The sequence below is a fragment of the Triturus cristatus genome, chromosome 5_1 (genome assembly GCF_964204655.1).
Source record: "Triturus cristatus chromosome 5_1, aTriCri1.1, whole genome shotgun sequence".
NCBI classification, from domain to species: Eukaryota; Metazoa; Chordata; class Amphibia; order Caudata; family Salamandridae; genus Triturus; species Triturus cristatus.
Window position 1 is genome coordinate 697,735,057 of NC_140587.1, and position 26,446 is coordinate 697,761,502.

The 26,446-nt window shown below is 46.6% G+C and overlaps 1 protein-coding gene across 3 annotated transcripts in view; it reads left to right on the plus strand.

The window, feature by feature from the left end:
* PRKDC (protein kinase, DNA-activated, catalytic subunit) overlaps positions 1 to 26,446 on the plus strand; it is a 2,754,228-nt gene that overhangs the window by 1,632,759 nt on the left and 1,095,023 nt on the right. For all 3 annotated transcript variants that reach the window (XM_085605657.1, XM_085605658.1, XM_085605659.1), the window contains 2 exons: positions 1,937 to 2,068; positions 4,650 to 4,829. In XM_085605657.1, the coding sequence (XP_085461783.1) occupies positions 1,937 to 2,068; positions 4,650 to 4,829 (312 nt within the window). The remainder of the gene's footprint in view (positions 1 to 1,936; positions 2,069 to 4,649; positions 4,830 to 26,446) is intronic.

Below are 26,446 nucleotides of genomic sequence, written 5' to 3' on the forward strand. Positions count from 1 at the left end.
CAGACGGTCGAAGAAGAAGTGGTGTCTTGAAATGAATCTTGTCCCACAACGAATCTAGAGACCAACATACAGGTAAGCCCTTAGCACCCTAAGGAAAGGGTTGGGATGATTCAGTGTTCCCTCCCAGGAGAGGGGTTGGACAGTATGGAGGATGCTCCCATGTCCTTTGTCCAGTTTTGCACCAGAGCAGGAGCCAACGGCTCCCTGAGCTGGCTTGAAATGGACAATGCAAGGAGGGCACCAAATGTGCCCCTCAAGCAGACTGAGTGGCGCTGGCAAGCGCTTCCACCCAGCCCCAATACACTAAACCCTGTCTGGGAGGTGGTCACACCTCCCTGTGACAGGATACCTATTGTTCTGCCTTCCCCTGCTTGAGCTTGGGTCAGCAGCAGGAAAGGCAGAATCGGGTTTCTTGTCTGCATCATCCATGTTGTGCTGTCCGGGTCTAGAAGACTGGTACTGGGAGCACTGAGGACCTCCCGGAGGGGCTTTATAGTGCATGTAATTATACCTCCCACACCGTTTACGGTGTGGGAGGTATGATTCCAACATGTTTGATACCAAACCTGATAGGGTTTGTTAAAGTCAGTTTTGAGATGGTCATCACGTAATTACGCATGGCCACTCCTATATATCTTAATGGCTGATGCACTTACAACCCGGTAGGATGGACTCTGAAGGTTGTAGGGGTATCCTGCTCATGCACGGGCACCCTCACACTTAGAACCGAGCACCCTGCCTTCAGCATTGAAAGGCCTGCTTTAGGGGTGACTTATCTGTTTTAAGTGCAGTGACCTCAGATATAGGGAAATCTATATCTGTCGTAAGTGGCGCTAGCACCAGCTGACTCAGGCTACAATGACAGGCCTGTAGTTACAGTTTGAGTGATCCTTCAGCACATGGGGGAGCCCTGATGTACCTATTCCTTGGGTACATCAGCACCATATGCTAGGAACTGATAAGGGTGCACCAGTGTCCAATCTGGAATTTACCTAAGTACTTACCATACCAATTTAGGGGAGAAAGCACAGAGACTTGGGTCCTGATTAGCAGGATCCCAGTCAGACTAGTCAGAAACCATCACAGCACCAGGCAGACAGTGGGGGTAACCATGCAGAAGGATCCTACCTTCCCACAGTATCCATTAGAAAAACACGTTTTTGACCTTGTGTAATGCTCATCTGGCGGATCCTCTATCTAGCTCCAGATTCCTCACCGACCAACCAACATCCTCATTGTGTGGAATCTGCACTTTTTGCACCTAAAAATGACCCACACTAATGATTTCCTAACCGGTCAAGCCAATTTACATATTGACTCTGTGTCTGAGAATGTGGACGAGACTTAAAGTATCTGACATCTGCTCGCCTGGTTGATATTTATATGCAGGCCTGATCATCACTTCCGAAGCAGAATAATGTCGGTGTTGAGGCGCTCAACACCACTTACCGTATGCTGGAGATCTGCTAATGCATCTGATGCCTGGGGTAATATTGACAGGTGAGGAATCTGTGGATAGATGTAATATGCAGCAAAAAGAGCATTACTGAAGGTGAGTAACTTCCTCACGAGGCTAAGGTCCCAGTAAGAAGGGAAAATGTAAGAGATTAATTATACTAAGACTATTTTCTCTTTCTGCAAAATATCTAAGAAAGAAATATGCAAAAAGAAATCGTAGTCTGTAGAACCATAAAGCAACATCTAGGCAGACTTTTCGCATTATAACTACAACTTCAGAGGCATTGATTTATATTTGTACGTGGCTTGTCTGCCAACCAGTCCTCACATGTTCTACAATACTGGTATTTTATTTGCAGTTTTTTATGGATATGTCAGCTGTGCAAAGAGTTCTTATCTTAAGTTTTTCTTCTTGAAAAGCCATAAGAACCTTAACATACTATATCAAAAATGTTATATTTTCCTTTGTTTCTTTTAGGAAATTACAGTTGAGATGAAGATTAAGCAGGATTCCCAGGTCACTCTTTACAGACGCTATAGACATGGAGACCTGCCAGATATCCAGATTGAATATAGCAGTTTAATTGCTCCTCTTCAGGCCCTGGCACAGGTTTGTTTTTCTGTTCTAATACGTCTTCTTTTTATTATTCACACAGTAAATAAGCTGGGTCTGGGTGCTAAGTGGACTAATGCTTCCACTGCATGGGCCTGTGTTGGACCTCATGGTCACAGGTTCTAATCCCGGCAGGTCCACTCCACCTTTCATCCTTCTGAGGTCGGTAAAATGAGTACCATTGAGTTGGGTAACAATACAAAATCTGTTGTTCTGCGCCAAGATGCCTACGGGTGAACATGCGCTTTACAAATACACGTTATGCTAGTAAAAGAAAAAAGAGGGGTTTTGTTTACCCTCTTGCTTTGTTACACATTTTGCCTTGAATTATAAGTTGTAAATAGAGTTTGGTACATGGTTTTTGTAATACACAAAAGAGATGAATGTGATGCTTAAACTGATCTCATCCACCAGTGTTAATTGCTCAGGGCTAAATCCCCTGCCCTCCTTTCAGGCTTCTGTGACATTAAAGCCAGGGACCAACAATATACAAATACATCTTGGCCACACCCCAAAAAGGTACAGTCCAGCCCATTTTGCTAGTCTACATACCCTCTGAATGGGAACCAAGCAACCTCAGGCGAGCTTTATCCTTGTTGGGATTCATCGGTGTGAGGGACAGTAGAAGCCCAATAAACTCGAGACCCACATCTGGACCTACCTACCCCACATGAAAGCCTACCATAGCACAAAAAGTGATAGCATGGTAGTTACTCTAGGTATTTGTTTTTTTTTCTTTTTATTAACATTTTTATTGATAATAAGCAGCAACCTTCCAGGGATTACAGAGTCATCAGTGGCAAAGCAAAAAAATATTTGAAATGACAGTCTATCAGTTATACAGAGTAAGAGGGTACTTAACACATTATTTTGTGCGGCACCAAGCAATCTTGACAGTCGATACAGTTAAACAGCCGAGAGGACCCATAGGGAATTGGTGTGCACCTTCCACCCCACAGAGCTCTAATGGTGGCCACCCGGTGATAAGATTCCTCCTGTCCCATCCCGCAGATCCAGTATTGTCCGCCTCTCCCTTCGCAGTTCCACCGTTGGAGAAATGCATATGTCGCCCCTATATTTATTCCACTTCCCCCATTTACTATCCCACTTTTTGGGGCATCCATGCCCCTTGAACACCGTCTTTTCAGCCACCATGGCATAGTCCATGTCGGTCGCCCAGTCTCTCACCCGTGGTAGCACCGCTGAACCCCATTTCTGAGTAATATTACGTTTGGCTATGATCCAGCCCATTGTCGCCCACGATTGTTCCATCTGGGTGAGGTCTGTTGCGTCCCAGATGTTAAGGAGGCAAGTCTTGGGAGAGGGATGAATGGGTTTGCCACAGGCCCTGGACATTTGCCGAGAGAGATCCGCCCAATAGGTTTGAATGTGGGGGCAGTCCCAGAGTATGTGTGTGAAATTGCCAGTCTGGTTGCAGTGTCGTAGACCGAGTGCGTCCAACCTCCTACCCAACCGAAACAACAGTACAGCATCAAAGTACTCTAGGTATTCTTGATGACCAAATTTGATTAGTTTTCTGGTGGTCAAGTCTCGGGAAAGGGAGAACCCTGGTATCATACATTTAGCTAATAAAATGATGGAAAAGTCTTTAGGCCATAATCTAATTTCTTTTAATTAATTCAAATATCACAATAATCATTACAGAAGGCAGAAAGGTTAGTTAATCAATCAAGGGAATTGACATAATCAGATCATAAGCAAATGTGTAAGGTAGCCCTCTCTAAGTGTCAAGCAGACTGCCATCAGGTCTGTCTCATTCAAAGTCCAAAGCTAAGCTTGGCTGCATAAAAGCTCCAACCCTCACTGCTCACTGCTCTAAAGCTAAAAGTATAATTCATAGAAATTTCTCTGCTGTCTGTTCCTCAAATAGCAGGAAATTTCCAATGCTTTAAACATAGAAAATACACAATTTTCCTAGCATGACACTACCTAAATGAGCAGCATTGAAATGTTACTTGCATAGCAACCAATCAAGCTATTAATTTAACTCATACTTCCTTGTGATTCGTATTGGACAGTAAATGGACATATTCTAGTTGCACAGAGGAAATAAAAACAAATTGGTAACTTGACACAATAAGATGCTTCTGCAAGTTTCAGAACAACAAACATTGCGTGTTGCAAAGTTATCTACTTCAAACACAGGAGCTAGAGGAAAGTACATTTAGAAGCAGAAAGAATGACACCGTAAACTGTAGCTGAATTTAAAGGATTTTCTGAAACAGAACGTAAACATCAAAGTGCAGGGCTAGTGCACACAAATAAGCAAGCACTTTTTGAAGTGCAGCAGCCTAATACAGTCAAGCTAAATTATCCATAATATTTTTATTGTGAAAATATGCTCCACAGTATCATATAAATACTTGTGATGTGGGGGCTAAGATTTGCACAAAAATGTATTATATGCCCAGAGTTCATACTACAGCGGCAATCTCCTTCGAAATTCTGTGTTCCGACCCCTTTGTAACTGAACTGTACTGTTGCTAGAGACACGCTGAAATTAAACCATGTGCTTGGCAAGGAAATATATTACTTGTAATCCCATTATATTTTACAGAGGGATTCAACACTAGCAAAGCAGCTCTTCAGCAACCTGTTTTCTGGAATCTTAAAAGAAATTGAACAATTGAGAAGTCATTCGGAAATGAGAGAAATCACACAAAAGTTGCTTGAAAATTTCAATCGCTTCTTGAGCATCAGTGTGACATACTTTCCTCCCTTTGTAGCCTGCATTCAGGTAATGCTTTCCTCATGAATGATGCTTATATTTCAATATTTGAATCCTTGATTTATTCACTTAAACATTGCATATTGCTGTATTTGTCCTGGACCTCACACCAGAGGATCGCACCACTTCCAAGCAAGACCCGTCTTTTTAATCTTTTGAGGTCTCTTTTAAGCACCACACATTAGAAAAGCAATTGAAAGTAATGGGTCTTGAAAAGCATTTAAAGTAATGGGGGCAGTACTTTACGGATTTCTGTATTGTTTCAGCCATACATCTGAATGCTAATTTCTGTTTTCTTTTTCTTTTTTTCCCTTTAAACTTATTTTTAAAGATGATGATCATACTATAAAATATCCTCATTTTATTGTGAGACTTAACTTCTATCCCATCTTAAAGCATTCTCCATTCATCTCTCCTTCAAATTAAAGGTTAATCTGACTGTGACTGAAGCTAGTTGGGTGGGAAGCAGACATGCAACTACCTACTGGAGTAATTGATATCCTTGGTTTAAGATTGACAGCTCATGGAACCCCTGTGATCCATAGATAATATGGTGGATGGTTTGAGACATCACTCATCCCACCGTAACTTTGATTACCATTATTTTTTGCTTCTGTTACTTCAGAATATCTTTTAGTTCTACTAAGCATCAAATATTGACAGAAGAACAGTGAAAGTAAAGATCAATATAAGTAGTGATGTCAAAGTTTAATATAAGTAGTAGTGGTTGAAGGTAATCATGCGCACACCACCCCAGCCTATCGGGCTTAGTGTCCTTCAAGTACCAGTGCTAAATGCAAGTGCATTTTCTCTTGTCAAGTGTCCTCGTGGCAAGCAAGATCTTCTATGCGAAGCACACTCCTGTAGGCCACCTTCAAAGGTCAATGCACTGGGGGATAGGAGGGTGGACATATACTATGAATTTGTCTCAGCCCCTTACTCCTGCATATGGAATGTCCTTCCATTGCATGGTACTCTGCTGAGCCCTGCATGGGTGCATAGCACTTTGTGGGCTTAGAAGCTTGAGAGTGGCTCTGCCTTTTCCTGTGCTATACCCTATAATTCTCAGAACGGTGCTCCTGCTAGTACTAGGTCTTTCAAAAGCTAAAAGACAGCTTAGTTTAAGTGCCTATTTTTATTTTATTTTACAGAGTGTTATATAGCGCGAACTTGACCCGAATCGGGTATCAGAGCGCATTACATGAGGACACATTCATTTTTGTTAGGCACGGGGAGATTAAGTGATTTGCCCAGAATCACAGGAAGTTCAGCGTCATTGCCGAGACTTGAACCCAGTTCCCCAGATTCGAGGTAGAACGCCCTAGCCGTTAGGCCAACTCCGCACCTACGTGTGGATAGCAGTTTATACAGAATGCCCTGGTAAGAAGTAATAATTGATAATATGCTGGATAAACCATATAACAGGAGTTCCTCAATTACACCTCTGGGGAAAAAATGTGCACGCAGTTGGCATTTAAAATTCTATGATCACTATCCAGTTTCCTCCCATGTTCCTGTAACCATAGGTCCTTTTACAGACAGTCATATTAGCCCTGTAAATCTGTTAGGGACTGATCACCTATGTAAACTGAACTATCGCAGATTCCTTGCCTTAGAATTATCCCTAGATGCAGACTGAATCTGGAAAGTATTTGTGAGCAGTACCCCTGCGCACCGGTAGGTGGCGTCATTCGAGTCTGCTTGGCTGTGTCTGCCCTGGAAATTACATTTGTAGTGCTTATATAGGCACCACCCAGATACGGGAAGAGCTACCTCTTAGTCACTTTTTGACTAGGTTTTTTCGATGTTTTGTTGAAGTTTTTTTTTAGGGTTACCTCCTATTATGGTGAAGAAGGCTGGTTTCAAGCCCCGCTGCGCCAATCACAGACAGATGTCGGAGATCGACCCACACCTTGTGTACCTCTAGCAGGACCACGACTTGAAGGCCCACCCCTACTGCCACACCGTGCACCTTAACGCCTTGATGAGAGTGATGATCCTTCAAGCTAATGGTGGCTAGATGTGCGACGCCGTGACAATCAAGAGGAAGGTCCCAGGAGCTGTCAAGGACCCCGAGGTAGTCGTTGCACTGCAAGCAGTCAAGCCATTCAGCTAAGTCATAGTCCCAGAAGAAGAAGTCAAAGCGTGCTTCGACTTTACTTCGTCCGTCAGCTGACACGACAAGGGAGCAGCGCCACTCAAGGCCTGATTCCGCAGTTGAGCCAGAGCCTGGGTCGGGCCCACGCCTTCCCGCGACCCACCCCCCCTCCAATTGAAAGAATTTTATGAGGTCATTCTCCTCATTTTTGGGCGGCCTGTTCCCTCCGGCTCGCCTTTGAGCCCTGCAGGTTCTCGAGGGGCACCTACCAGACACAAGCCGGCAGCTCCAGTGCCAGTTAGGCCCCAGGGATCCACAGACCGATCCAGATTGGCGCCAGTCATTCCACCTCAACCTTGCTCAATGCCAATCTTGAGGCAACGCTCCTGGAATTGGTGGCGCCATCCCTATCCCCAACTCTGACACGGATCGGAAGGGCATCGTCCGATACCAGGGCCGACTAGAGCCATGTCTTCCAGGCTGGAGCCTGAGCCCAATTCTTACAAGCTATGACTCCAGGAGGAATGGAAAGGATCACTGGACCCTGAGGAATACCAACCTTATGAAGAATAAATGGACTGGTTTGAGGATCTGTGTAAAGTCAGTAAACTGGATACTTCTCCAGATGCTGGCATGCTTTCTCCTCCTCCATGGCTACGGAAGAGGAAACTTCTTTTGAAGTGTTGGTGTGGAGGACAGATGAGGTCCTGGACCTTAACTTCCCCTCTATGGCAGTCAAGACTAATGTCTTGACGGAAGTGCTTCAGCCAGAATTGTCCCCATCAGAACCACTTGTCCCTCTCAATGAGGCACTTACTGGCATCCTGCTTGGGACTTGGTCTAAGCCCAACACAGGGGCTTCTGTAAACAGAAAGATTGCTCACTGCCCTGCTCAAGGGGTCCCAAATTTCCTCTCCCAAGACCCTACCCTAGAGTGCTTTGTGGTCCAAGCCTCGACGTCCCATGTAAATCCTGGTGCATTCCCTACCGCACCCGGACAGGGAATCCAAGAGGTTGGAAAATCTTGGGAAGAAGATTATTTCTTCCACCAGACAAGCCTGGCACTGGAGTCTGTGGACACCATGTGCCGTTTGAGCTTCCATTTCCAAGCCCTGTGGAATATAATTGCACAGGTGCTGCCAATGTTCCTGGACGAGTCCCTGGCTATGCTCTCCCAGGCTGTTGCCAATGGGAGGGATGCAGCTAAGTTCACTGTCTGCAGTGGAGTAGACACCACCAACACACTAGGCAGAGCTGTTTCGCTGACAGTGGCCCTGCAACACCATGCCTGATTGAGGGCAACTTGCTTTTCTGGATGTCCAGTCCTCACTCATGGACATTCCCTTTGATTGCTTCATCTCTGCGGAGACCAGGCTGCTTTGGTGCTAGAGCGCTTAAAGGACAGCAGGGCTATGGCCAGGTCCTTGGGCCTTTCTAGGCCCCTTGTCACCCTCAATCTGCATTTTGTGGCCACTGAAGTGGTGTACAATCGCGTCTTTACCCACCCAGCCACTGCATGGGTCAGATGGCTTGCAATCGAGTTAGCCCACCAACCCTTCAGCAGCCGCAGCCTCCAAACCCTCCTAGTCTGCCTGTTTATCATCATGGGCACCCAGTGGGCCACAGGATTGGCCATCACCTGCACTTCTGGCAGTTCATAGCATTGGACAGGTGGGTTTTGCAGATTGTCTGGAGGGGCTACCCCCTCCCCTACGAGACTACTCCTTCCTCCATGCCACCTACTTACAACAGGTTACGAGGACCACTTATCTCTTCTCCGCCAGTAAGTGATGGCTCTTTCGTCCAAAGGAGCCCTAAAGAGAGTGCTGCTGTAAGAAATAGGTTGTGGTTGCTATTCCCGCTACATCTTGTGCCCAAAAGGACAGAGGCCTTTGTTCTATCCTCGATCTGCTCTCAATTTCTTCCTCAAGCAATTCAAGATGTTCACTCTTGCTCAGGTCCTATCTGCAGTGGAGACTAGATGGTGGTGTCGGACTTGCAGGACGCATACTTTCACATTTTTGTCCTGCCTGCCCACAGGTGTTACCTGCGGTTCACGGTGGGCCACTAGCATTTTCAATTCCCTGTACTCCCTTTTCCCTCACCAGTGCCCCTCGGGTCTTCACCAAGGTGATAGCGGTGGTTGCAGCTCATCTGCGGAGATCAAGGGTGCCAGACTTCCTCTATTTCCACAACTGGCTGTTGAAGGTCGGCTTGCTGCAGGCTGTTTTCCCCCACCACCAGACTATGGCGGACCTCCTGCATTTGCTGGGGTTCACTATCAACATACCAAAGTCACACCTGACCAATTCTCAGATGCCAATTGCACAGTAGCGACCCGTGCAGGTAAGAGCGCTGGGGAGGTAGAGCCGTGTTGTGGGGGGGGGATTCGGCAGACGACCACGAGGGAAAATTAAATAAATAGTTAATTTTCCCTCGTCGTCATCTGTCGAAATCCCCCTGCCTTCCCCCACCCCTCTGCCCCACCGCTCTTAACTGTATGTGCCACTGCTGCCCTTGCATCTGGTCTGTTCTGGATACAGTGCAGTTTCAGGCTTATCCTCCTTAATGGAGAGTCCAGGATATTTAGGCTGTGATACCAATGTTTCTGCCTCAATGCTGGATTTTGGTGAGACTGACTCTGAAGCTGTTGGGCCTCACGGCCTCCTGTATCCTGCTTGTGACACATGCCCGTTGGCATATGCGGGCTCTGCAGTGGAACCTGCAGTTCCAGTTGGCGCAGCATATGGTGAATCTCTCCGACATGGTCCATATCTCGGAGGTAACTGCAAGGGACCGGCAGTGATGGCTTATGAACCGCAATTGGGTCAGCTGCAGACCCCTCTCCCTTGACCAAGCAGATCTGCCGGTAATGACAGATGTGTTACTCCTGGTATGGGGAGGCCATCTGGGAGAGGTGGAGATCAGAGGACTTTGACCTCTGGGCGGAATCCGAAATTCACATAAACCTGTTGGAGCGCCTAGTGGTCTGCTTGTCATTGAAAGCCTTTCTACCATCCATCCAGGGAAGGCTACTGTGAGTGTTCACAGACAACACCACTGTCAAATTATACTGTTGCAAGCAGGGCAGGGTGGGGTCATGGACCCTTTGCCAAAAGGCCCTGCATCTCTGGACATGAATGGAACAGCAGGTCATATCCCTGGTGGTTTACCATTATTATTATTTATTATTATTTAAAATCTTATATAGCGCGCAGCTACCCTTGGGCATCCCGGCGCTTCCAGACAAACATCCGATGGTAATGGGAGACAGAATTGACGCATTATCCGGGAAACAAAAAGGTTTTAAGACCTTTGCGGAAACGCAGTGTGCAGGGCACAGCGTGTAGTTTTAGAGGAAGCGAGTTCCAAAGCTTTGCCGTATTAAATGAGAATCTTCTCCCGCCTGTGCGGGCCTTTTTAACTCTAGGAACTAGCAAGAGATATTTCCTCTCTGATCGCAGCGTTCTACTTGCTTTGTATGACGTAACTAGGTTTTTTAAAATGAGGGGGCCTTTCCCTGAGAGGATTTTATGGGCAGTACAAAGTGCCTTAAAAGTCACTCTCTCCCGCACAGGGAGCCAATGCAATGCCTTCAATGCCGGTTTCGCTGATTGCGTCCTCGGAATGTCCATAAGCAGCCTTGCCGCTGCGTTTTGGACCTGTTGAAGGGTCTTGAAGGTCGATTCAGGGGCGCCCAAAAAAATGGCGTTGCTATAATCTAGTCTAGATGTTATAAGACCCTGAATCAACAGCTTCCTCGATGTTAACGGAAGAAGAGGAAAGATTTTCCGAGCCGACCTAAGCAAAGCATAGCACACTCCTGCTGTTTTCTTGGCTTGAGTGCGAAATGACAAGTCCGGTTCTAGCCAGACTCCAAGGCTCTTAATTGCTTCTTTGGGGGCCGGGGGCTCACCCATACAACCCGGCCAACTGAGCGAGGGGAGAAGGGTAGCTTTACTCCCCAGCAGCAGTATTTCCGTCTTTGAGCCGTTTAACTTGAGGGAGGATTCTCCCATCCAAGTATGAACATCCACCAGACAGGAATTCAAGGTGTCCGGATTGTCGGCCAGATGGGATAGGGAAACAACTAGCTGCGTATCGTCAGCATAGCTGACGATTTTGATGTCATAAGGGGATACTACGTCCTCCAGGGGGGCCATATAAACATTAAATAATGCAGGGCTCAACGAGGAGCCCTGTGGCACTCCACACTGGAGGGGAATTGATTTGGATCTCTCCGAGCCATCCCAAACCTGGTAAGTTCGATCCGAGAGAAAAGATCTCAGCCACTGCAGAGCCACTCCAGACACCCCTACCTCAGCCAGCCGTTGGATCAACAACTGGTGGCTCACGGTGTCAAACGCCGCGCTGAGGTCCAGGAGGATCACTGCCACTGATCCTCCTGAGTCCAGGATCCGTCTGGCTTCATCCACGACCGCCACGAGGGCCGTGTCGGTGCCCTGGCCTGGGCGGAATCCAGTTTGAGATGGCCGAAGGAGTCCATTCGACTCCAAAAAGGCTGACAGCTGCTTGTTGACCAACCGTTCAGCAATTTTGCCGAGGCCCGGCAACAGCGAGATGGGCCTAAAGTTCGACAGAACAGTGGGATCCAGATTGTTTTTTTTTAAAAGAGCCTTAACAACAGCCATTTTCCAAGTGGGTGGCACCAAACCCTGGATAAAAGAGGCGTTCATTAGATCTGTCACGGGAGCTGCAATGGCCGCTGTTACCTGTTTAAGGAACTTCATGGGAACCGGGTCCATGGGGGAACCACTTTTAATCGAAGATAGAGTTTTCTGGCAGGTTCTCTGAACATCAGAGCGGATGAACTCCAACGAAGATGCCTAGCAGATCACAAATGGCATCTCCATCTGGAGGTGGTGCAAGGTCTGTTTCAGCAGTGGGGAGAGCCCTGGTTAGATCTGTACACCACCGGTCGAGAATGCGCAGTTTCAGCAGTTTTGCATGCTGAAGTTTCTTAGGTAGCTGTCGCTCAGAGACCCTTTCTGCCCACTCCTGCCCAGAGTTCTCAAGAAGATCAGGAATGTCCAGATTGGGCACAGAGAGTCTGGTATCCCGACCTGTTGAGCAAGGCCATCAATCCTTCGATCAAGCTGCTCTACGGGAGAATTTTCTGTTGTGGCAGTATGGGAGGTGTAGGAAACCCACCTTTTTATATAGTGCACCACAGTGGGGTGCACTTCTTTGTTTTCCCGCCTGTCTTCCCACCAAAAGTGGTTGGGGACAGGAGAGGCTGGGTCAAGTTCCAAAGGCATCAAGGCTTTTTAAGCTTTCTCCTACAGATGGCTCTTAACCTCTCCAGAGGGAAGGTGTGAACACCTCCATCTGGGCAGGCATTGTTCTTGATCTCTGAGAGCGCTGGCGCTCACCCCATGAGGTCAGAAATCTGTATAGTGGTGGCAGGCTGGCTTAGGGCAGTCGGTGACAACATTAAGGATTTGTAGGTGTCAGGGGAACCCTTTAAGGGTCCTCTGTGTGCAGTTATTAATAAATCTGATGCTGGAATCAGTGCAGATTTATGAAGACGAGATGTTTGGTACCAAACATCCCATAATACAATGAAGTCATCATGGAGCAGGGGAACTTGTAATGACGAGTGTTCAGCCCAGGCTTAAATGTTCACTTAAAATATATAGGAATCAGCATGAATCTCACAGGGGCATGTCTACTGAGACTGATATGTCCTCACTGGAGATATAGTACACCCTGCCTTAGGGCCTGCTAGAGGGGTGACTGACCTATATCCTATGCAGTGTCTAGGGGCATGGCTCACAGGGACCCTTGCTACGTCGACTCTTCAATTTTGTCTGCACCAAGGCACACAGTCTGCTTGGTGAGGGTGGCACAATTTGTGCTGCTACCATTGGGGTCCCACTTCAGTGTCAATGCCCTAGATACTAGGGATACCATTTACTAGGGACTTATAAGGGGTACTGAAGTTGTGCCAATTGGGAAACAAAAGGTACAGTTTAGAGAAGGAGCTGTGGCACAGGGGACCTGGTTGGCAGGGGCCCTATGCACTTCCAGTCGAAGTTACGTCTTTTTCTAGGCAAAAAGTGGGGGCCAACCATGTCCAAAAGAGGCCTGTTCCTACAGGATGGTTCTCCACATGAACCTGTCAACGCTCCGCCTTCTTGCATGGAGATTGAGCAGTGACAGTTGATGCTTTCGACCTTCCTCCTGAAGTAAGTAACGTTATCTAGGCAGCCAGGTGTCCCTCTGCTAAGGTGGTTTACGCCTGCCGTTGGGCAAAATTTGTGACATGGTGTACAGAAAGACACACTGATCCTGTTTCTTCTCCCCCCCACCATCCCCCCTTTTCTCACGTTCTCCTGTTCGTTCTTTCCCTTGTCCAGCAGTGCTCTCCTCTGGGAACTGTGAAGAGTTACTTTTCTGCAATCTCTTCTTTTCTTCGGTTGCCTGACCAACTTTCCTTTTTAAAATTCCCTATAGTACATACATTTTTGAAAGGTTTGCAACATATGTTTTCTCCCACTCCTTTCATTATGGACCAGTGGGACCTCAATCTCGTCCTCACCTTCCTTCTGTGCGCTTCGTTTGGGCCCCTACACAATTGTCCATTCAGGCTTCTTACCATCAAGATTGCCTTTCTCGTGGCAATAAAATATGGCCGAAGGGTCAGTGAGTTTCAGGCCTTGTCATTCAAGCCTCTTTCTTTTAACATCTACCCAGACAAAGTGGTGTTTTTCATGAGAGCTTGCTTCCTTCCGAAAGTGGTCACTCCATTTCGCGTAGGCAAAGCCATCACTCTCCCTACTTTTTACCCTCTGCCTCATCCCCCTAAGGAAGAGGAGCGACTTCATCATGTGGACCCAAAAAGAGCATTGTTATTTTACCTTCACCACACAAAAGAGTTCCGGGTGGATGACCAACTATTCATGGTGTTTGTTGGAGTGCGAAATGGACGCGCAGTGGAGAAAAGAACCATCTCACGATGGATCGTCCTCTACATAAACATTTGCTACGCATTGGCTAAGGAGCAACCCCCTGAGGGTTTGCGTGCTCAATCCACCAGAGCTAAAACTGCAACCACTGCGTTCGTGTGGAGAGTTCAGTCCTGGATATCTACTAGGCGGCAACGTGGTCTTTCCTGCACACATTTACCAAACACTGCTGTCTTGACAGTGAGGTCCCTAGGGATCGGCACTTAGCCCGTTCGATCCTGCTAAACTTCCTCAAGTGAAATTGTTCCACAGACCCACCTCTGCGAAGTTATTACTTGGGTATCTATTTTAAGGTAAGGAATCTGTGGCTAGAAGTCTCTATCAGATGAACAAGTCACTTATATTGGTAATGCCTTATCTGGTAGAAACTCTATCTAGCTGCAGATTCCTTACCGACCTACCCATCCTCCCCGCTTTGCGAACGTAACTCTAGGGACAGGAATTTCCTCTTCAGTGCCCTAGTTTTCCACACCAGTGGCGAGTGTACTCTGTGGCTCCGCACTTATGGCATGGAAAGTCACGAAAGTAACGGACTGCGCGCCTGTGTGGCTCCTATATAGGAATCGCGAACGTCATTTCCGGTGCGGATGAAGCAAACAACACCACACAGAGCCAACCAGTGCCATCTACCTGCACGCAAGGATAGTGCTCACGAAAAATGTCCGGATCCAGTCTGGTGCCTGGGGCTAATTCTAAGGTAAGGAGTCTGTGGCTAAATAGAGTCTTTACCAGACAAGGCGTTACTGAAGGTAAGTAACTTGTTTATTTTGTGAATTTTACCCTTAAATAAGTATTTGTACAGATAGGAGACCCTAATATGCAATTTAAAGTAATATCTGTAGGGAAGTAGGATCTTTCTGGCATGGATACCCCCACTTTTTGCCTGATGTCAGTGTGTTTTGGCTGTATTTCACTGGGATAATGCTAATCGGGACCCCAGTGGCAGTGCTGTCTTCTCTAAATTTGATGGTAAGTACTTTGTACATCCCACAATTGGCATACTGGATTACCACTGTAAATCCCTAGTACATGGTACTGAGGTACCAAGGTCATTGGTACACTAGGGGTCTCCCATGGACTGCAGCATGTATTATGCCATCCATGGAAGCCCATGCAACTGTGTCTTCAGAGCTGCTATCACAGCCTACATGAAATGGTGCATGCACCTTTCCTTATATCCCGGTCACTGGACTTTAAACCTACAAGTCACCCCTAAGATAGGTAGGCCCTTCAGTCCAAGGGCAGGGTGTATCGTTCTAAGTGTGTGGGCACCCCTGAATGACCAGAGGTACCCCCTACAAACCCTGGACTCCATTCTGTGGGCTTTGTAAGTGTGAGACAGACATTTTAAGTTATGTAGTGGACACTGTCAAGAGGGGATGTCTGACTACATAATGGCCACCCCAAACCTGGTCATGTTTGGTATCAACTATGTTGGAATCATCCAACTACACGGTTAGTTGCATGATACCATGTACTGGGTGGCTCCTAAGACGACCCCCCTGCCCCCAATACCTACCTCTGCAGCCTTACTGGGTCTGCCTGCCAGCCCGCACTGCCCGACCCCAAATACTGTTCTGCCTCCCTTCTGATGACTCTAACTCGGGCAGGGGAAGCTGAATAAACATTTTTTGTGAAGGGGAGGTGTGATCACCTCTCCTTTAGAATTAGGTAGGGTAGGAGCGCTTCAGAGCGCCACCGGACTGCATTGAAGGGCATATTTGGTGCCCTCCTTGCATACACATGTGTTTCCCAGTTCAGGAACCCTTGACTACCTCTCTGGTGGGAAATTACACACAGAACAGGGAAATGTCCACCCACCTGTCCAGCTCCTCCCTATGGAGGAGCCCAAAGCTCCTCCAGGTGGCCACTTCATTCTTCTATTTTGATTGTTGGCCCCTGGAAGCATCTGACTGACTTGCTGAGCCAGCTGAATAGTGTCCCTGACCCCCCGCTAGGTGGGTCACCACAGAAGAGGTCTTTCCCCTTTTTAGGGCTACTTAAGGGCTCCCCTGGAGGTGAGTCCTTAGATTCGACCGGAGAACATCTGCAAGAACTGACTACCTGTCTTCTCAAGATTGTCTAAAGACTCTTCTGCTAGTGGACACTAAAACTCTGCTGCTTCTTCAAGCCGGGACCCAAAACAAGACTGCTCTTGGCAGGAAGACTCCTGCTGCAACATCGTCTCCACAGTTTTCTGCAACTCCATGGCCGTTCATCCTCTGAGTCAGCAAGGACTCTGCATGCATTCAAAGAAGAAGGAATCTCCCTTGAAGGAAGGAGTCACTTCCTTGCACCCGCAGGCACCTCAATGTCGATGGCCGGTTTGCTGATCCTGTTGTCACACGGACATTCCCCGGCTCTACAACACCAGTGGTAGTTTGTTGGCTCCCCACAGGGCTGACCAGTCTTCCCTGCAACTTGGGCGACTATAATCGCTCCCCAGCGAGCTGGAACTGCCTCCCTGTGCACCTTGTCTGTCTGCCATTGCCAAGGCTTGTTGACTCTCTTTATGAAAGACATGCAAGCTCCAAGTAGCTCCAGGATCTCCCAGCCCCAAGAATGATGTCCTGCCTGCATCCTCTGCATCGTAGACCTCCATCTTTCGTGGGCTGCGGAGGCTTCCCTGCGACTCTCTGTGCTTGCTGCCAGAGGGTCCTCACGGGAGCTCCAACGATTACTGCTGGCTCTTCTGTATGCTGAGGCCGGGCCCTCACTTACCATTGCTGGGTTAGGCCCACAGACCTTGCTGGTCTTGCTGAAGACATCTTTTCTTCTTCCCCGACTTTTGTGGTTGCCAAGGCTTGTTGGTGGTCCAGTCGGCCACTGACCTTCCTGCACTTTTCATCTGTCAAGGGCAGATCATGGTTGGCTCCTGTACTCCTGCATCATTCCCCATCTGCTTCAACAAGACCGTTTTGCTTCAGGGTGGCATTGTGCTCCTGCGCCTCCTGAACTCCCCCAGGTAGTTTCAACTTTGTCCCTACTGCTTTCAGGTACCTCTCATCTAGAATCCACATTTGGGTTCCACCGTTCTTGTCCACGAGTTGCTGAACTTCCAAGATCCTTCATTGGCTCCTATGGGCAGTTCAGACACCACTTCACACTTATGTACCCGGGCTCCCTGGTGTAGGTATCCTGGTTCCCTGGGTATTCACAGGTGGGGTGACTCTCCATCATCCCTTGATCCAATCGGTGTCCTCTGTGTCCATTGGCAAGTGTTCTGAAACTAGAAAATACCAACCACGACTTATCCTGTATTATCCTATGGACATTTGACCTGTGTAACCACTCTGCACCCAGGTGCCTTGGGGTCCATAGCTACTCACCATTGGTCCTTTCTTACCCTGGGCTTCTCCATCGTTTGGTAACAGTCTCGTTTTGGTACTTACCTTTTATACCACTTTCTTAGTATATGATTTGGCCCCCCTATAGGGCCCCATGTGTTTTTCTATGATACTTGCCTGTTTTTAAAGTATTTCTTGTCTGTATTTGATATCTCTGGGTAAGAGATATACCAAGTTAGTTATTAATGGTCTATAAATAAATACTGCAGTCTTTTTATAAGCACTGGTGTGGTTCTTTCTTGTGTGAAAGATTGCTGACTGACTGTGTTAAATGTACCTACTTTACACCCTCCTGAATAAGCCTTAGCTGCTCTCCACAGCTACCCCTTGAGAGCGTTGGTTATCAGGGACCTAAACACTATCACTAAGGGTTGCCTGGACTCAGTGCACAGTGCCTCACAATAGGTGGACATTATTTACTAAGCCAGCCTCCTACTAAGTCCCTATTGAAAGTGAGAAACCTTTCCTCTCACGAGTCATGCGAGATTCCTGAAAATTGCAAAGAAATATACTTGTTGAGCTTTGGTCAGTGAAGGGTGGAGAGACAGTAAGAATGCAGAGTGCCCAGCCAGTACTGGTGAAGTTGGAAGAGAAATTGAGATTTCCCTGAATTTCCCAGTATACACTGTCTTGGGGAGTGGAAGAACGGATTGAGCCACTGAATCAGAGAAGGCCTAGTGCAGCAGGACATTAATAAAAGAATAAGGGCATGCCCCTGCAAAAACCCCTCTTCCCTTGTTGAAAAGAGGATGGTGTTTATTGGAGAATGGTTCAGTATTTAAGAGCTATTAATGATTTGTGGTGCCCACATATCCCATTGTCCCTAACCTCGTTGTGATCCTGTCCCAGACCTCTGCTGCAGCATAGTGGTTTGCGGTTGTTGATGTGTGTTCTGCATTCTTTTCCATACCCTTGCATTAGGGCATTCAATATTTATTTGCTTTTAGATTTAAAATAATGGTGATCTTTTGGATAAGACTTCCTCAAGGCTACATCAAATCCCTTCCATCTTCTCCTAGGCTTTTCATAGTGATTTGGAATTCTTGCAGCTCACACATGGATCTGTGCTGATCCAATGCGTTGATGATTTGTTGGTGGCCTCCTCTACCAGAAAGCTTGTAAATGGCATACTATTGATGAACCATTTGGCCTGCGGTGGGCACAAGGTTTCTCTCTTGAAGTTACGTATTGTGGGAAGAGAGTAATTTATTTGGTACACATGTTACAGAAAGTAATGTGCAGAGGGCATCTCAGGAGAGAATATCAGGTGTTCTGCAGATGGTGCAACCCCTTACCCAAAGAGAAGTAAGGGGGTTTCTTGGAATGACAGGTTATTGTCGGCCAAGGATACCAAGTTTTTCTCCCACGGCTCAGCATTTACAACGCTTAACCCGCTAAGATATTCCTGACCCCTTGCCCTAGTTAGATGAGTGCTAGAAATCATTCTTGAAATTTAAACATGTCCTGTGTTCTTCTTTTCAAGACTTAGGCATTCCTGATTATGAGAGAGAATTTTCCCTATATTGTACAGAAAGGGAAAGCTGCTTTTTCTGTGTGGACAAAACGTTGTGGTGATTAGCAACCACTATTTTTCATCTGTGCTGGATACATTTGCGGCAGACTTTCCAGGGTGTCTATGAGCTGTTATGGCTCCAGTCTGATAATATTGTGTAGGGACACTCCCATACTTTGTATGTGCCTTATTCAGTTGAAATTCTGCTCACCGATGTAAAACCCAGCTTTTGACTAATGCCCGACTTCTTTGTAATGAAGTAATATTTATTAAATGTTGTGCTGACTGTTGCTATGTTATTGCCCGTGCCCTCTCGGCAGGTGGGGGAAGAAGACCACAATTATGTTCAAGTAGTTGAGCTGTGTACCGAACTCCGATCGGACATTTAGGATGAACCTTTGAAAAATTATGATTGTGTTATTTGTAGATGACTCTTATTTGAGAGACAATGCTGGAATTTTAAGAGTTGCATATGCTAATTTTACAAATGAAAAGATTATTGAGCCTTCTTCTTTATCAAATTTATGATCCACCCAGACAGCTGATCTTCTATGTCTCACAAGGGACTTCTATCAGTCAAAAAATTTAAATGTAATCATTTTGACTGATTCAGGTTATTATTTTGTTTGGAGTGGTTCATGATTTTGGCCAGTTATGGCCGCAGAGAGTGTTCATGACTTCTGGCTCTTCTGGCGCCAATTCGCAATCACCCCAGAGTGTTTGATTTGTTGGAAGCTCTGCGAATGCCAGCCCAAATAGCTGTTGTGAAGTGTGTAGCTCACACAGAAGAGTCTGATGAAATTTCAAGGGGCAATAATTTGGTAGATGCTGTGGCTTGCTATCATGTTTTGAATGCACTTGCGGGGCACACCACTGTATTTGCTTGAGTGATAGTCCCCAATGTCTCTGCACAGAATTTTGAGGAGATCAGGAACATACAGGTGAACGTAGAATAGGAGCAAAAGAGTGAATGGGTAAGGAAGGGTTGCAGACACAATGAATTTGGAAGTGTGGGTGAACATGATAGGGACAATGATATTACCAAATGCCTTATTGATACAGATGACTAAGTTGTTCCATGGACCCACCAACTCAGGAAGAGATGGGATGACAGATAGCTTCCTGGGGATATGGTCAAATAATTTATGGAAAGTTGTTTAAGATTATTGTTCATAACATCTGATAGAGACATCTAGACATATATTACTTATCTTACAATCCTCCCCAAGAGGCAGACTTCATCTGGAAATCTTTTCAGCAGTACCTCTGCATGTCAGTAGAGGGCGCCGAGCGACTCCGTAGCCACATAGTCTCGGAATGTGAAGTAAACGAAGTCCATATAAGCCCTTCCCTCGACGTGCTGACATCAGTCTTCTTTTCCACGCCAATAATGCGGATCCACACTGCAGTTCCTCCTGCCTACTTGACATGTCTTCGGCGACAGAGCAGTGTGCCCCTTTTTTCTCCCTTCTTGGATGTCCTGTGGGTTCAAGCCTTGTGTCCTGTGGACGACAAATGTTTGCCACAGACCCTTAATCAGTTTGCATGTGGTGCCTGGGTGAGCACCATAACTCTGAAGAATGTGACTCCTGTCACCAGCTCCGACCAAAAGCACGCAGGCAACTTTGCATGAAGCTCCTTCCAGCGCAGATGTTGCAGTCATTAAAGTCTTCTCTTTGTCCTCGATCCCCTGTGCACTCTACGGACCGAACGCACGTCAGTGCTAGTAGCTGTTCACACGGGTGTCATGGCACCGCCCACCTTTGTCGCCTTCTGCTGGTCCCCACTTTTCTGTTGGTGTCTGGGCATGGGTCTGTCCCCCATCTCCCCACCTTTTCTGAGGCCGGGGCATCTTTGACCCAGATAAGACAACTCATTCTATTCTTGGGTCGTCACCTCCCACTGGAGCACCCTCTGGCCCATGGAGGTGCATAAGAACCCACCGGCGGGTTCTCCTCTGGCTTCAAGGCGGCCTCCTGTGTTTGACACTTTAGCGACACCGGTGCACTGCCCATCAAAAGCTCCCACCTTCAGCTCTTGCTTGTGGTCTGTTGATTCCGATGTCGGAGTCAGACTCTTGTCTTTCGGCCCCCATAGTGGTGCAGTCGACGGAAATCAATGCTCCTTACGATGTTGAGGCGCCGCCTTCTTGACCTCGACTGGTTTCAATTATGACATTGGATGCAGCACCAATAGAGCTGCCCATCTCAGAACCCCTTACTCTGTTTTTTTCTTCTGAGGGCCATGGTTGTGGAAGTACTATAGATGGTGTGGTGTGCCCCCTCCCATTTCGGAAACGGCTCCACTCCCTATGCAGTCTAACTGGTTACTTGACTTGGGAGATGCCAGTGATTTGAAATCTTCTCCAGCCTCTTGTCTCTTCCTGGTTTGGCTACAGGGATAAGTTTGGCTCTGGCAGACATGCTTAATTGAGTTTCGGTCATACTGGATTTACAACTTCCATCTGTGAAATTGTCGAGAGACCGTTTACTTGGCATTCTACATCCTGGCCAGTCTAAAGTTGAGCCTGTACTTTCTTATAGTGGCTGTCTTTTCAATAACCTACTGGGTGCTTGGGTTAAACCTGAAACCGGGCCCACTGGAGATCACTCTATTTCTCACAGGCATCACCCTGCCCCAGGGGATGACTCCTGTCTCCTTAGACATCCCTCTACTAGGAGCATTGTGGTTAAGACTGCTTTGGCTGCCCAAAATATAGATTTGTTTTCCCCTCCTGTCCCTCTGGGGAGAGAGGTCAGGAAATTATACGCTTGTGGTAGGCGTATTCTCTCTTCTTCTAGCGCTGCCCGGCGCTTTCTGAACACTTCTTATGTCCTCACCCACTTCTCCCACGCCTTGTGGGACTCAATGGAAAGCCTCTTGCCCTCCCTTCCGAAAGAAGCTTGGAATTCTCTTGTTCCCCTGGTACGTAATGGGCAACAAGTTGCCACTGTTAGCATCCCCTGTGATATGGATACCACTGATGGTTGGGCTATGGCCTCTTTCATAGCTCTACGTTAGCATGCATGGTTGCATACTTCCATGGTTTTCAGAGGCCCTACAAACTACTTTAATTGATATGCCTTTTAATGGTGCCTCCATTTTTGGTGCACATGCCAACTTGAAGGATGCCCTTTATATATCTCTGAGGTTCTGTATGTGATAGTGGTTTCCTTACCGTTCTTGTTGTTTTCCTAGCGGTGCTCTTCTGCCTTCATTGTTCTGTTTATCTTTATTCGTTGTGTGTGTTTCTGTGGCTGAACACTCTGTGTATGCTCCTTCCATTAGTTTTCAGCCTGAACATCTAGGGGCTATTGTCCTTAGTCAGTTTGCATTCCATGATCTTAGGTTACCCATTCCCCCCCCCCCCCCTCCCCATTTTTGGGGGGTTGGGGGTTCCTGCATCTTTTAATGTTCTCTACCATATTTCTCACAGTCTTATAGCTTTCTGCTCTCTACAGACTTTACCTAGTCCTTCGTGGGGATAGGTCCTTTTGGTGAGCATCTCCTTCACCCATCACTTTTGTATGGCCTGGTTCCTCTCTTTGAACCAGCTTCTCCTATTTGGGGATCCTTGGTGCGATCAGTTTGCAGCCCCTCCTCCAAGAATGGTATTGCTTGAGTATCTGATTCTAAGATAAGAAATCTGCAGCTAGATGTCTTTGTCAGATGAACAAGTTACTTACCTTCGGAAACGCATTATCTGGTAGAGACAGCATCTAGCTGTAGATTCCTTATTGACCCACCCATTCTACCCCCCTCTACGATCTGAGGGCCCTGTTGTCTCCAAGATCCCCTCGTTACATACTACTACAGTTCTTTCAATTGGTACTTGTTGCTTCATGATTTTTCCCCTTTTTGACACACTATTTCTAGAGACTGTTTCTCTAGTGGCTCTGCGTTGTTGGCACGAAAAAATTGCTGCAAAGAAACAGGCGTCAGTGCATCAGGGGAGGGTTTGCACGGATTCCATTGATGTCACATTCTGAGACGCCATCACTACGGAGTCACTCGATGCCCTCTATCGACGTGCTGAGCTACTGCTGAAAAGATTTCCGGATCCAGTCTGGCACCTGGTGAATATTCTAAGATCAGGAATCTGCAGTTAGATCCTATGTCTACATGATAAGGTGTTACCAAGGTAAGTAACTTGTCTGTTTAGTGTGTCAGTAGAATAACATTGGGAAACAAACCGTAGTTACAATGAATCATTCTCTTCCAGTGTATGGTACCTTTCTTGAGGCTGTAACTTATTTTTATCAAACTGACCCCCCTGTTAATGGTACCGCTATGTTTTGGTGGTGGGAAGGATATTTTCAAACTGGAATGTGGCTGATCCAACGCACAGATGTGCTGCAATGACTGGAAAAGCTTTTGCTCAAAGAACTGTTCCCACAATATGGACAACAAATGTATGTGGAAAGTGATTAAGACAGATGTGTTACAAACAACCATCTGACACAGTGCGCTCTATTTCTTGCCAAGTCCAGCAAGCTGCCCCTGTACCTTCATCAGCCATAGTTGGAGCCCTGGCACTGGGTCCTCGTGAAGAACAATGCACCCCAAAAACTTTTGCAGCCCACACGAAAAGGGCCCTAGTAAGTTTTTCTGATCAAAACACTGATATAAAATGTGAAAGGTTATGTGCCTGGATATACATATCACACACAAAGAAGGTACTTCATGTTTGTGAACCAAATAATAATAAAACGGATTTAAACAATCCCACACAAAGAAGGCAAAGGCACCATAGGAGAGCAACACAGACATATTGCCCACTGACAAAGGCTTGCCTGGACTGGGTGAAAAGAAGTCCCAGATAAGAGAAACTGAGGAGGGCAGCTCAATCACTCAAAGTTAATGGAGAATAACATTGTAGCCTGACTAAAGCATAGAAGATAGAGGACAAAGAACAGCAAATAGTTGTAGTCATCATGGGAGTTGCATTTGCTACTTGCATAATGCAAATGGTTTTGTCTCTGCCCTATGCAAATGATTATTCTGATAGGACATGGTAGGTCCTTCATCCCAGCAATCATAAGCAGGATAAAGGAAACTGAAGACAAAAATGGCCATGCACCATGGTGTAGACTCATTATTCTGTTCGAAACATTTCAAACTGTCGCGTGTGTACTCGTATGCCTGCATTATTGGTAGAAGGGGTTACATAGTCAGATGCCTCTTTTTCTTTTTTTTTTTTTTATCTTGCACTATTTATCACTCTGTACTGACTTACTTGTAACCAGTGTTCGCTTCAAGAGATGTAGGGTTTAAATATTTACAAGAGAAAAGTAGAGAGTTTAAGTTTACAATGCCTAAAGACACACAGTTCATATTAAAAATTGAGAAGAAAATGTTTTAGGCATAGTACAAAAGAAACACTAGATATTACATAAATATGGAGGGAGGGGTGTTGTGATTTCACATCGAAAAGGGCTCCAGGGAGAAATCTTTCCTACTAACGCACCTATCTCTAAACCAGTGTTTAATTTGAGACGGTGGTTTCCAGTGCTCGACACGGCACATGATTGTCAGTACTGGCACTTGTGTGACAGTCTGTCTCAAGGTGGTGCTGTTTGGATAATTTAGAGATGACCACAACAACAGTTAATTATTAATTCAATATACCTTAAAAAGGGCTATCACCTGCCGCCCAAGCCATTCTTATAACTTTGAAGGCCTGAAATAGTCCGAATTGTCACACTTGTAGGAGTGTGATGGGCAGTTGTTGTGTTGATTCTATCTGTGACAGCATGGCAGGGGCAGTGTGTGATGCAAGCTGAAGTGGCCTCCTGACCATAGCCCTGGCTTTTGTTTTTAAAAAAAACAAATTAAGCACTGCTCCAAACCTTTGGCATGAGAGAGTAGGAATACTTTGTATTGCTCGTAAAGGAATTATTAGCATAGGTAACACTAATTGCTCATACACTTTTCATATGCCTGCAAATTCTGTGTTATAGTCATATAGGACTCTATAGAGACATATTTAACTTTTGAGGGAATAAGGCTTACTTTGTTTGTGATCCCCTCTGAGGTTGCAAACAACTTGCCTATACTCGCACTCAGACCCTTAAATGTCCCAGCATTATGATGACAACAACTCTGTCGAACTTTGATGATCACAACATCTCTGTGTCATGTTTAGGATTTTGAAGGATTCGGGCAACCCTATTTTGGGGACATCAGGCAACTACATTTTTGGGCCCCTGTACGAAACAAATTTGAATTTTATTACGCATTTTAAACCCACATGATTCCAAACAGTGTAGGACCCTGGCTCAGTATATGGTGTACACCTCTTGGTGATACACCCTGCACTGAGTCCAAGCAACCCTTAGTGATAATGTAAGAGGTCCCTGATAAGCAAAGCTCTCAAGGAGTAACTATAGAGCAGCTAAGGCTTATCCCGGAGGGTGTAAAGCGGGTGCATTTATCACACAAGTCAGTCAGTGAGAGTCGCACAGAAGAGAACTACACCAGTGATAGAAAAATACAGTAGTATTCAATACACACCAACACTTTGGTATATCTCCTACTCGGACATATGCATACAAAATAACAAAATCAGTAAAACAGGCAAGTAGAACAGATAAAAACACATGGGGCCCCTATGTGTAGGCCAAAACATATACTAACTAGGTGGAATGCGAAAGAGGCACCTAACCAAGACCACCACCCAGGAATCTGTAGGCCAGGGGAAGCACAAAATCACCCACTGTAAGTAACAAGGAGTCACTAGGCGTTCGGCTGCAGAGGTGATCCCCCGGGTCAGAGTCCATAGAACATCATGGAGAAGTCACGGTTAGGATTTTGGAGTTGCAGGACACTTTCTAGAGGGCCCCGAGGAAACCCTTTGGAACCAGGGAAGTTGGAGAGCACCCCCACCCCTGGATACGAAGAGAAGCAGGATACTTACACCAGGGAGCCCGGGTGCATAGGTGTCGAGTGGTGTCGGAACCACTCTTTGAAGTCAATGGGGCTCTTTGGATGTCCAGCTGTTATCGTGACCCATGGACCCGGTCAGTGGAACCCAAACGTGGATTCCGCAAGAGGTGCACCTGAGGAGTGAGGAGACAGAGTCCAAACCACCTAGAGTTGTCCAGGAGGTGCTTGCAGGAGCCCAATGCCCACCCTTCTCGGGGGTACTCCAGGCCAGAAGGAGGTCTTGAAGTTGCAGCTGTCAAGCCCAGAAGAGGATGGAGAACACAGGAACCACCCACGAGCTGTCCAGGAAATGTAGGAAAGTCAGTGGCCGGCAGGATCACCAACAAGCCGTGGAAAATGCAGCAGACGCTTCGCAGGAAGATTTGCAAAAAGGAGGACCAGCAAGGTTCAGGGAACCCCACCCAACACTGGTAAGTTAAAGCCGTCAATCAGCAAGCAGGAGAGCCAGAAGGAATCGATGGAGACCCCAGAAGGACCATCTCGCAGCAGTTAATGGGAGTCGCAGGAAGGCCTCAGCAACACAACAAAGATTGAGGCCCACGTCGTAAGACATGCAAGGAGGACATTGCTTTTGCAGCAGGGTGATGCTTGAGCTTGAGGCTTCTTGGAGCTTGAGCTTCAGGTTGGAGAGTCAACAAGCTTTGGCAACGGCAGACAGACACAGTGGACAGGGACGCAGTTCCAGCAGCTCCACCAGGGATTGGAGTCTTCCAAGTTGCATAGAAAACTGGTCA